General features: G+C 53.8%; 1 protein-coding gene across 2 annotated transcripts in view; it reads left to right on the forward strand.

Moving 5' to 3' along the window:
* The window catches only part of LOC110259044 (USP6 N-terminal-like protein), a 31,619-nt gene extending 20,917 nt beyond the window's left edge, over nt 1–10,702 (forward strand). For both annotated transcript variants that reach the window (XM_021082337.1, XM_021082336.1), the window contains 13 exons: nt 77–200; nt 2,810–2,880; nt 3,334–3,410; nt 4,222–4,288; nt 4,784–4,891; nt 5,702–5,811; nt 6,293–6,341; nt 7,048–7,168; nt 7,853–7,947; nt 8,123–8,188; nt 8,611–8,710; nt 8,945–9,097; nt 9,382–10,702. In XM_021082337.1, coding sequence (XP_020937996.1) covers nt 2,818–2,880; nt 3,334–3,410; nt 4,222–4,288; nt 4,784–4,891; nt 5,702–5,811; nt 6,293–6,341; nt 7,048–7,168; nt 7,853–7,947; nt 8,123–8,188; nt 8,611–8,710; nt 8,945–9,097; nt 9,382–9,827 — 1,455 coding nt within the window. In that variant the 5' untranslated portion in view covers nt 77–200; nt 2,810–2,817 and the 3' untranslated portion in view covers nt 9,828–10,702. The remainder of the gene's footprint in view (nt 1–76; nt 201–2,809; nt 2,881–3,333; nt 3,411–4,221; nt 4,289–4,783; nt 4,892–5,701; nt 5,812–6,292; nt 6,342–7,047; nt 7,169–7,852; nt 7,948–8,122; nt 8,189–8,610; nt 8,711–8,944; nt 9,098–9,381) is intronic.
* Nucleotides 10,703–11,513: the final 811 nt, after the last annotated feature.

Below are 11,513 nucleotides of genomic sequence, written 5' to 3' on the forward strand. Positions count from 1 at the left end.
GCCCTATTGTTGTTGGAATAACAGTGGACCAACAGTTCTGTCTTCTGCCTGGCACTCACTTTTTTCTTGTCCCCAGGCAGTTGGAGGCCCTGTGGTCTCCGACCTGCTCTGACGCTCGCCCATTTCTCCACCTCTCCCACCCCATCCCTGGGTGCATTTCTACCAAAGAGGCACAGCTCCAGCAGCGAGAGGTCACAAAAGTAAGTGTGACTTGCACTCTCACCACATACTGACACTAGGGGACAGGGGCCTCTGGTGGGAGGCTGAAGTGCTCTGGTCTGTAGCCTAAGTGACAAGGACCTTCAGCACCAACCAACTGAAGATGCAGCCCACTCAGGGATCTGTGGTGTGTGGGATGCTTTCAGAGGTGCCTGAATACCTGTGAGGAGCCTGAGGTCTGAGCTCAGACCCCTGGCCTAGAAAAGGAAGGTGGGGAGGAGTAGTGAGGAGAGAGGATGCAGGAGGAGGAGGAAGAGGTGGACGTGCAAGGAAGCTGGATCAGGTGGAGAGATGGATGTAGGAGGTGGAAGGATGAATGGCTGGCGGAGGAGCAGTGGTTGGGGAGGAGGAACGTGGAGGACTGTTGTGGAGGTGGATGGGGAGACATGGCCCTGGGAAGTGGGCAGAATGTAGCATTGAGACCATTGTGGATGAGTGTGGATGTTGGAGGAATGTGGAAAAGTGGTGTTGGGAGGCGGACATTAGGGAGACCGAGAAGGAGGAGGTCAAGAGGGGTGAATGGAGGGACGAGGAGCAGCACCGGGCAACTGCAGAGGAGGAGGTCTGAGTTCAGGCAACTCTCCAGGGCCCACTTGTTCCTCAAAGCCCCTTCTTTGGCCTAAATCCTAGAGGTTGCTCATCCATCCTGCCTGAGATCAGAGACTCCAGCTAGGTGAGCACATGTGGTCTGTGAGCTGGGGTGGGGACATAGAGCCTCACCCAGTTCAGCATCCTGTCCCCCATCGTTCCATGTGTCATCTGACCCACAGAACCCAGCTGTGTTCCCCATTGGCTAGACCCTCTTTGTGTTGTCCCACAACAGATGTGTCCCACCACATCAACAGGGAAAATGAGCCACTTCCCCCTGTGACTTGTTCACAAGTGTGAACCTAGGGATGGTCTCATAGCACAGTGGCCACCTGTGGTCAAATATGTCATCCTGTCCCCAATCCTGCCCTCCTCCTGATAAGCTAGCACTCTACTCTGATTCACCAGCCAGAATCAGCTGAGAGTTAAGAAGAATGGAGCAGATGGGAGCCTCCTGTCCTAGAGACCTCTGGTCCCCACATCCCAATCTGCCTCCCCAGTGGGCACATCTGGAGTAGGGGCATGGTTAGGGAAGAGCTTAGTGGGCAGGAGCAAAGGGCTGTTCTTGGCTGGGTGAGCACCTGACATTATTTAAACCTGTGCAACTTCCACTCCCACCTTCAGAGCCTCTTGGGGCCCAGAAAGTGGGGAATCTGGCTCAGAGCTTTTTTCTTAAAATTCACACATCAAATGCAATTGCTAAAGTATATGACTGAGAGGTTTTTAGTGTATTAGCAGATCCATGCCACGACCACCACTATTTCCACCTTCTACTACCTCATCAAGTAAATCTCTTAGTATCAGATACTCCCACTCAGCCCTCCTGCAGCCCTGGGGACTGCTGACCTCTTCCTGTTTCTCTGGGCATGGCTCTGCTGGATCGGGCTCCTCCTTGGAAACTCAAAACAGGCAGTCTCTGTGCCTTCTTTCTTTCCTGAGCATCATCTCTGTCCATGTTGCAGCATGTGGCAGTGTTTCACTCCCTCTCTGGTTGAATGATGTTCCACCACATTCTGGTCATCAGGCCATCTGTCCAAGGAAACTTAGATGGGGCCCACCTTTTTGTTCTTGTGAGTTGCTCTGCTATGAACATACATGTTTAGACGTCTGCATCCCTGTCTTCCTCTCTCTTGGGTTTATATCTGGGAGTAGAACTGTTGGGTCATGCGGCGGCTCTTCATTTAACTTTTGGAGAAAGGATTTGTTTTCCATAGACATTGCACCACTTTACAATCCTGTCAGCCATATAAGAAGTTTCCAGCTTCTCACATCCTCATTTAATCAGTAACATTCACTCCAGTGGGGAGACGTTCAGCCCTCTGGTGGCTTTGATTTGCATACCCCTGATGCTAATATTGAGCCACGTCTCCTGTGCCTGCTGGGCTTGTTCTCTAAAGTTGGGTTGACTTTGGAGAAATATCTATCCGGGCCCTCTGCCCATTGTCTACTTGGTCCGTTTCTATAGTGGAGTTAGGAGTTTGGACATATTCTGTACACCGGGCCCTTGTAGGTCAGGTCATTCTCATATTTTTATGAATTGTGTGGGTTGTCTTTTCCTTGGCAGTGTCACTTGAGGTGCAGCTGCCTTAATTTTAATCAAGTCCAATTTATCCATGTTTACTTTTTGTTGCCTGGGCTTTTGATGCCTAAGCAAAATGTGAGTCCCATGAGCCAGCAGGAGCCTCCCCACCTGGCAGCTGCCCTCCCCTTGGCATACCTGAGCCAGGAGTGCACCCCCATGTGCTGCAGGACAGCCATTTCCATGGACCTCTGGGCCCCCTTCTTGATCTCCATCATCTCATTGTGATAGGATCTCCCAGGCTGCTGGGAGGGGTCTATTAAGTGGAAGTGTTAGGATGTTTGGGTTGTCACCTACCTAGGCAGCACAGTTTTCTCCCCTCTGATCACATAGATGGGGAGCCTCCAACAGGGAGCCCACTTTAACCTGTTGGTGCTCTGGAGCTCTTCCATGAAGTTGAATATTATGATTTTTGTCTTGCAGCATCAAACATGGTGAAGCTGGAGACTCTGCTGGCCCTGGAACGAGCAGAAATAGTGGCCAAGTATGAGCAGGTGAGGCCCCAGAGGGAGTGAAGTCACTAGGAGCAGGTGCAGCTGTGGCAGGGGTCAGAGACAAGAACAGACAGGGAGGCCTGGTGGGGACCAGAGCCAGGTAACAGGTGAGGCCCAAAGGGGCATCATCATTAGCAGGAGCAGGTACATCACCCAAGTGGGAATTATAATAGCCCAGGTGCAGACCACAGCCTGAAGGGGCAGGTGAGGCCCAGGAATGGAGTCACAGCCCATGGGGGCAGGTATGTTCCTGGTAGGATCGGATCCAAGGTTGAGCAGGTGAGGCCCATGTGGGGACCAGAGGCAGCAGGAGCAAATGTGTCCCAGGCAGGATCAGAACAGGTAGGAGCAGGTAAGGGGCAGGGTCTTATGCTGGGCCTGTTGTCAGATGTTCCTTGGCGCCCAAGGACACCCTGCATGTAACTTCATCTCATTGCACCATCTGGGTTTCAGGGGCACCAGTCAGGGTCTCCAGCGGACCCGGACCCATGGGATGATTCTGACCTCTCGTGCTACAAGGTCACCTACAGGTTAGTATTTTCACTATGAGTCATATGGACACCCCCTCCCTCTCTCCTTGGGGAGGGTTGCATTTGGGGAATCAACTCTGGAGGCAGGACCCTTCAGCCTAGCTCAGGGCCTCTAGCCCTGGTGGCCACTGGGGACCAAGGTCCACACTAGACTTTTGACAAGAGTGCACAGGGGAGGTAGTACAGGCAGAACTGGGGGCTGGGCCAACATGGGCCTCAGCTCTGTGGCCTCCACATCCATACTGGGGAGAGCCCAGGGCATCCATCCAGCAGGGTCAGGGCCAGGCTGGTCTGCAGCAGCTCTGCAGAGCATGGCCACAGGGAGGGGGCACCTGGCCAACAAGTCTCCGAGGGCAGTGGGCCCAGACAGGGGGCCATGTGGGGACAGCACAAAGGGCAGTGAGAGATTGCTTTAGAGAGATGGTCAGAGGACAGTCATGCAGAACCTGGAAGCTCATGGGTAGGTGACAGAGGCAGGTGGAGTTTGATCCCTTGTCTGGTGCCAGGAGACACAGGATAGGAGGCATGGCCCAGCCATGATGGGTGAGGGGAGACTGGGCTAAAGTTGCTGGGTCAGCTCTGGGAGAGGCTGCTCACCTGTCAGGTCAGGAGTGGGGGTGCACAGTGCAGAGGGGGTGACCAGCCCCATTGGAAGTAGGGGCTCCACCTGGGGTGCTGCAGTCTGCTCTAGAGCTGGAATCCTCCTTGGGTCCTCCTCTGTTTCTGGGTGTCTCTGGTTAAGATGGGGGGTGGCAGGGGCAGGGGTTTCCAGTCACCTGGTTCCCACAGCTCTACTTCTCCTGCCTTGCAGATGGGAACAGCCTGGCCTCAGCACCCAGGGCCTCAGCATCCATGGCCTCAGCACCCACAAGGCGAGGGTGAGAAACCATCTGTGCTATGCTGGTGGGAGGTAGCCACGGGGTGTGGCTGTGGTTCCCTGCCTGACCCCAGAGCAGCCAAAGGGTCCTTGGGCTGTGAGGGGTATGTGCCTTCTTGCCTCCTCTAAGATCATGGCCCTGAGTCAGGGCCACTCTAGGGAAGCTGGCAGCTTGGCTGACACCACCATGTCCCCTTTTCCAGCAAAGAGCCCAGGACATTAGGCGAGCCACTAAGTGGGTGAAGATGCTGAGGAACTGGAGTAAATACCGGGGCAGTCGAAAGGTAGAAACCTGAACATCCTGACCCTGAAGAGAGCTGCCCTGGGTCCCCTGGGGCTTCCCTGGCCACTCTGGCCCAGGACACCACAGGGTGGACCAGACATGCCCACGCCACATGTAGAGACCAGCTCAGGTCCAGACAGAGGCAACTTCTCCTGAGCATCTATTGTGCCGGGTGTCACCTGCACCTGTTTTAGGGCCCCTTCTTTCCTGCAGATGCGCCGGCGGGTCTACAAGGGGATCCCCCCACAGGTGAGAGGACAGGCGTGGTCTCTGCTCTTGGATCTGGAGAAGGTGAAGGTGGAGAACCAAGGGAAATACCAGGTATGGCCCATCCACCTGTGCCTCAGGGACCCTTCACCCATCCCCAGATTTCCTGCCCCCAGCCAGTTCCTGACACTCAGCCCCTGTCCCCAGTGTACCCGAGGTCCCACAGCCCAGGGTGGATGCTCTATGCACCTGGTTGAGCAGCAGCATCAGGGGAAGTGAAGGGGGAGCAGGTGTGATAGTGGCCACAGGTGTCCGAGTTGCTCAATGATGGGCAGTCTGAGAGGCCCAGAGCATGGTGGGCATCCACTGACACCGTGGGAAAAGAGCCAGCATCACACTCGGTCCTCATGCTCTCAAAAGGCCCTGAAAACCAGGCATGGGCTCCTTTTCTGGCCCTCTGCCTCACCCAGCCTGTATGTGGTGGGACTGGGAGGGGTCAAGGGACAGAGGTCCAGCTGCCCTCCCAGCCTCCCCATTGCCCTGGGACACCCACACCTGGGAGAAGCCTCCCAGGAGATAAGCCCAGGGCCAGAGTGGCAGCACTGTCATCCTGGACTGCCTTGTGTGGGCTGGGGGAGGAGGGAGGCTGTTGGCCTGGTCATTGTGTCACTATTGGGTGGGGGTCTGAGCCTTGGAGAAGCCACAGGCTGATCATCCACAGGCCGACGTCCCCTGCCCAGTGATGCTGGACACAGGCTGTGACCTGGGCACCCTTGTGACCCTACCTGGCTTCAGAAACAGGCAAAAGAAGGATTTCTCCAGAAAACACTTGTGTTGAACCAGCAGCACCTGCTCTGCTGTGGCAGTTGGTTAGAGTTTTAGGCTTTTCACCTCGCTATCCCCTACCCCTGACTCTACCCACAGAGAATGAAGGAGCAGGCCAGGCTCTACTCTCGGGACATCAAATATATTGACATGGACGTGAGCCGCACCTTCCAAAACAATATTATGTTCCAGGAGCGGTACGGCATCAAGTGAGGATGCTGAGCCACTGGTCCCTTGGGCAGAGGGGCAGGGGGTGATGGCCAGGGGTCCTGGGGGAGGGGAGGCTCGAGGATGAGGCTGGAGCTGAGGTGGCAAGAGTGGGGCCTGTGCAGAGCACCTGCAGAAGTAAAAATGCACAGGGCAGGCACCCTGAGGGAGGTTGGCTGTGCCTTCATAGGTCAAAAGGCCCCCGTGTGGAGGGGAGGGTCCCTGGGCAGCAGAGAGCAGGCTGCACAAGGACATAAGAGGATAGAGTGAGTGTCAGATGGGTCCAGATGTCACCTCATTTAGATCTTTGTCTACTTTTTTAGACCATCTGCATCATTTCTAAAAGTAAAGTGGGATGGAACCTGCAATGCTATCACCCCATCCTACATTAGTGATCCTTGCTCCATCCAGTGTTCCACACACACCACACACTTGACCAGTGGAAGGCTATGTTTATAGCGAGCCCCATTGTCCCCTTTCCAGGCAGCAAGCCCTCTTCAATGTGCTCACAGCTTACTCTGTCTACAACACAGTGAGTACCCACCCCTGGCCAGCCATCCCACAGTGGCCCTGCTTCTTAAGTGGCCTGTTGGCACCAGTCAGCATGCCAGCTCCAACAGCCACAGAGGTGATGCAAGGGGAGCTCTGCTCTCAAACTGACATGGATGGCTGGGGTGCAGACCCCACTTTTAGGACAGAAATGGCACATTATGCCTAGGCTGTGCCAGCCCGTGAGCTTGGGAATGTTTTATAGCAAGTTCACATGGACCTAAAAAGCATTGCTATGGTGGTGACACTTGAGTTTGAATCCTGAAGATGCCATTTCATGAACCAGAATCTTAACAGGGATGAGAGTTCCCAGCAACCCAAACTCCTGTGTGGCTCCCTGGAGGTGGCTCCGCACCCCACCTGCACTTTCCAGAATATTCCCTCAAGGAGCACCAGCTGAGATGACCACACAGGATGACCAAAGTGGGGTCTGTGGCTGCTCCACCACCACCATGGCCCTCCAAGCCCCACATATGCCTGTAAGCAACCCCCACCTGCCCTCATGGCAGGACCTCCAAACCTTGCTGGTCCTCAGCACCCGGCATGCCTCGTCTGAAAAAGGGGGCCATGGGATGGTGCCCAGGCACAAATGGGAGACCATCCAGTAAGTAGCTGAGGAGCAAGTGCCAGGGAGAGGGTGGTGGAGGCCTCCAAGGGTCCCTGCAGCCATATCTGACTGATTCTTGCAGGAGGTGGGCTACTGCCATGGCATGAACCAGATTGTCGCCATCCTGCTCATGTTTCTTAATGAGGAGGATGCTTTCTGGGCACTGGCCCAACTGATGGACAACAAAAGACATGCCATGCATGGTAGGTGACTACCCTGGAGAGCTGGATGTGACTCGGCGACAGGAGTCTCCCTGCAGAGTTCTCCCCAGCTAACAGGGACTAGCTTGGTCCATCTCCCCATCAGCAAAGGGCACCAGCTCCCCTCACAGCCCTCTGTGTCCCACAGCCATGGCTCTCAGCCCTGTCCTTGTCCAGACCACACCATCCCTGCTGGTCCCTCTGCCTCTCTTTTGCCACCCACCAGGCCACCTCCAACCCCACCCCAAGCCCCTGATCAGAGGAGGCCCAGGTGGCAGTGTCTCCCTGCTGTACCCCCTCCCCTCGCCTGACTCTCAAGCCCAGGAAATGTTCACGCACACCCCAACCCCCATCCCATGGGCCACACAACCTGTCCCTCAGTACTGGGGTCCTCATCCCCTTCTGCAGCCACAGTGGGGAGGGGCTGTGCCAGAAACAGATGCCTGCCTGATGCTCACCACTGAGCACCTGCCAAGCTGGGCCTCTGTGAGCAGGTTCTCAACCCTGGGCCACCCCAAGCCTCAAAGGCAGTCAGTCATGTCTGGGAAGATCCATGTAGCCAGGCTGGGGTGGGCCTTGCACACTGGAGTCACTACCTGGGGAGGAGGCCTTGGGCTCCCAGGACACACAAGCCCTTGCCAGGCTCACCTCTGACTTCCAGTGGGGACGCTCCTTGGGGCTTCTCAGGCTTCTTCATTCTGGAGTTCCCGAAACTTCAGAGATTGCAGGCCCATCATGATAAGATTCTGGAGAGGACTCTTCCCAAGCTGAAGAGGCACCTGGTGAGTAGAGGCAGCCCTCAGAGAGCCTGGCCTGCCTGCACTTTCATCTTTCTTGTCCTGGTGCAGCCAGGTCTGAGCTGGGATCCACTGGTTGAAGGGGGTGCCTGCACAGGGTCCCCAGGCGGGGAGGACTGGGGCCATTCAGGCCAGCCCTAAACATTCTTTCCTCTGTCAGGACAAGGAATACATGTACACAGAAATTTATACTAAGCTGTGGTTCCAACATTGCTTTATTGACCAGGTAAGTGTACCCAGGGAGACTAGGTCCACAAGAGGCAACCCCCCAAGCAAGCCCAGAGCCCTGGGGAGGGGGCATCTGGGGTCCTGAGGCTGAGCCATCTTCCCCTGGGCTCCTATAGGGAAGGCTGGGCCAGGCTGGTGGGAGGGCAAGCATGTGCCCACACTGCAGTCAACCCCAGGCTCCTCTGAATATCTCCTGCAGAGCATGGGGCTATCTTTTGTCCCCAGGACAGTGGAGGTACAGGCCAGGCTGGCTGGGACCTCCTCAGTCCACTCAGTTAAGGGCTGTACGGCTTTTTTGGAGGCAGCCTGTGGGACTGCAGAACCCAGAGGCAGTGGGAGCTCCTAACCTGTGCTGGGACACCCCCCCACACACCTCATGCCCTGCTCAAACCGCCCCTCCTGGGCCTGCTGTCCCCACAGACACCTTTCTCACTCACACTAAGACTATGGGATGTATACATCCTGGAGGGGGAGCGAATGCTCACAGCCATGGCCTATACAATCATCAAGCTGCACAGAAGTGAGTAAGCCCGAGCCTGGGCCACTCAGGCCACAGAGGAGGGCCAGCCAGGACTCAGGCTGGGCAGGGTCCCTGGAGAGGTGGCAGGAATGGGGCTGGCTCCTGGTTGTGGCACTGCTGTGGCTCTCCTGGGCCCAGCCGATCATGCATGCTGCCCCCAGGGAGGGGCCCCAGGGTGGGGGCTGAGCCTTCCCAATGGGGGCCCTGTTGGCTTGATGACATCCCCATCCCCAGAACACCTCCTGAAGCTGCCCCTGCAAGGCCTGTATGAGTTTCTTCAGGACAAGATCTCCGGGCCCTGGGCCCTAGAGGATGATGCAGTGATCAAAAAGCTACAGGCATCAATGGCTGAACTGCACAGGAAGAATTGGGACCTACCTCCCCCAGGTGGGCTCAGCAGGGGTCTTCTCCTGATTCCCCCTCCAGGGCCGTGACCTGTGGAGCATCCCAGGGCCTTCCTGTTCACCCTGTCCACCTCCTGGTCTGCTCTAAGGTTTGGCTGGCAGGGGTTGGGCCCCAGGGCAGCCTAAGCAGATGCTGACCCTAACCTTACCCAGCCTGAGGGATGTTCTCAGGGTGAGGCCCCGGTGGCCATTTGGGCCACCAGGAGGCCCACCCTGCACAGACAACGCAGCCTGGGGGCGATTCTGATCCAGTGTGCTCACTTCTAGCAAAACCTGAGGAGTTCCCCACAAGGACCCTGGGCCTGGAGCGGTCATCCCTGGAACCCAAGCCTTGCCCAACCATTATAAGCATTAAGGAACTCTCTGGAGAGGACGGGCCTGACCTCCCTGGCCCACCTGCTAAGCACCAGCAGCCCGGACTCTCACACGGCCAGGCCTGCCTAAAGGCTGAGGGACACCAGCAAGAGCGGGCCATGGCACCACAACTCCGTTGGAGGGCCCGAGAGCCACCACGTCTGGCCTGCCCGTTTCCACCCCTGGACATACCTCAGGACCGGATGTGGCCGTGGAGATGGGCTTCTCTTCCCAACATCCCCAGGAACTATGAGTGTCCCCTCAAGTGGCCAATTGATATAGGATTCGAGCCCGAGTGTTGGGACCTTTGCCCCTCAGCACGGGCCAAGGTCGCCCTCAGGGCCACATTGCAGGCCTAGCCCTGCAGTCCCACAAAGGCCTCAGCCACAGGTCCTGCCCAGGCCCACTGAACACGCAGCCACGGGGCCCAGGACACCCCTCCTGACCCATAGCAAGTGCAGCCAATGCCCCTCCCAGGGCCGTGATCAGCACGGCCAAGATAGGATACGTGATTTCAATTTCATTACAATTTGTAACGCTACTCCATCGTTTTGCAAATGACCCTCTGACATTATCTATGACATAAAGGGCATTTGTGATGAAGTTTTTGACAAAAATCCAGTGACTTCTAGGATTTGTCTTTCAAATGACATGCATCTAGCCACTTGTAGCATGAAATTATTGAATCCCAAATCCCAGTGTCCACCACAGGGTGGCAGAATTCATCTTCTGCCTCAGTCATCAGGCTGCAAGTATTCATGGAGCAGACACTTCCAAAAACATCTAAGCATTCCTATTAAGGAGCTCTAATGGCACTGTACCAGTAATTTCCCACTATGAATCTCCTAGAGCTAGTTTCATTTCTTTTTTGTTACTATGATGCAAAAATGGTAGTGGTGAATTTGGTAGGGTTTGCAGCATGTCTCTAATGACCTTAGACCATGTTATTTCCAGAAACTGGCCTAATTACTTCAAACCCTTTAGTTTGGCTAAACAGAAGAGTTCTATTTGGCTAATTCTATTTACCACAGCTTGCCTAGTCTCCCAAGCTTCTCCCTTTGAGACAAAAACTATTATGATGTTGTCAATATAATGAATTAACTTACTTTAGGTATGGTAATACATAAGTCTTTTTTAAAAAGTATGACAGTATGCTAAATCTATATCTTTGGGGGAAAATAGTAAACCTATACTGTATTCTTTTGCATAGAAAAGTAAACTATGCCTGACGGTTCTTTGTTTCTAAAAGTTAATCCGGAAGCATAAATGTATGCAAATTGCAATTAATTTTTAAAAGAGTAATGAGTCTTTCTAGAAGACAAAACGAATTATAATGTTAGAATTAGAATCATATCCTGGCTCAGAAATACATATCGAATGCAAATCATTAACAAAACATGAATTAGCCCAATTTCACAAAGATATATTTAGAATAAGGATATTTCAATATAAAATATGGAATCCCTGCTGTGGCACAATAGGACTGGCAACACCAAGGACACAGGTTCAATCCCTGGGCTGGCACAGTAGGTTAAATAAAAGATCCTTTGTTGCCACAGCTGTGGAGTAGGTTGCAACTGCATCTCAAATATGACCCCAGGCCTGGGCACTCCATATGCCACAAAAAAATATGTTTCAATTAGGATCATTTTAGTTGTAAATGAAAGGAAGATCAAATGAAATTGTTTTTAAATGTAAGGATATTTGTTGACTTGCTTATGTAAATACAAACTCCAAAACCTGGACAGCCTCAGAATGCATTGATAAAAATGATCAATTATACTATAATAAAATCCTTTACTTTTTGTATTCTTATCCTACTTGTCAGTATTGAATTTATCTTAAATCTTAGAGCCTGAGCACTAGAAGGAGTACAATCTGTAATAATTCAGAGAAGAGCCTCTTTCTGGCAGAGGTGACACTGGCAGAGGTAATTGACCCTGAATATTAGGTGGAAAAGGAGAAGCTATAACACTGGTGTTGGGAAGAATATTTTTGAAGAAGTGATTAGACCTTGTATGGTAAGGTTCTGGACTAGACCTCCA

This window comes from Sus scrofa, unplaced genomic scaffold, assembly GCF_000003025.6.
Source record: "Sus scrofa isolate TJ Tabasco breed Duroc unplaced genomic scaffold, Sscrofa11.1 Contig690, whole genome shotgun sequence".
NCBI classification, from domain to species: domain Eukaryota; kingdom Metazoa; phylum Chordata; class Mammalia; order Artiodactyla; family Suidae; genus Sus; species Sus scrofa.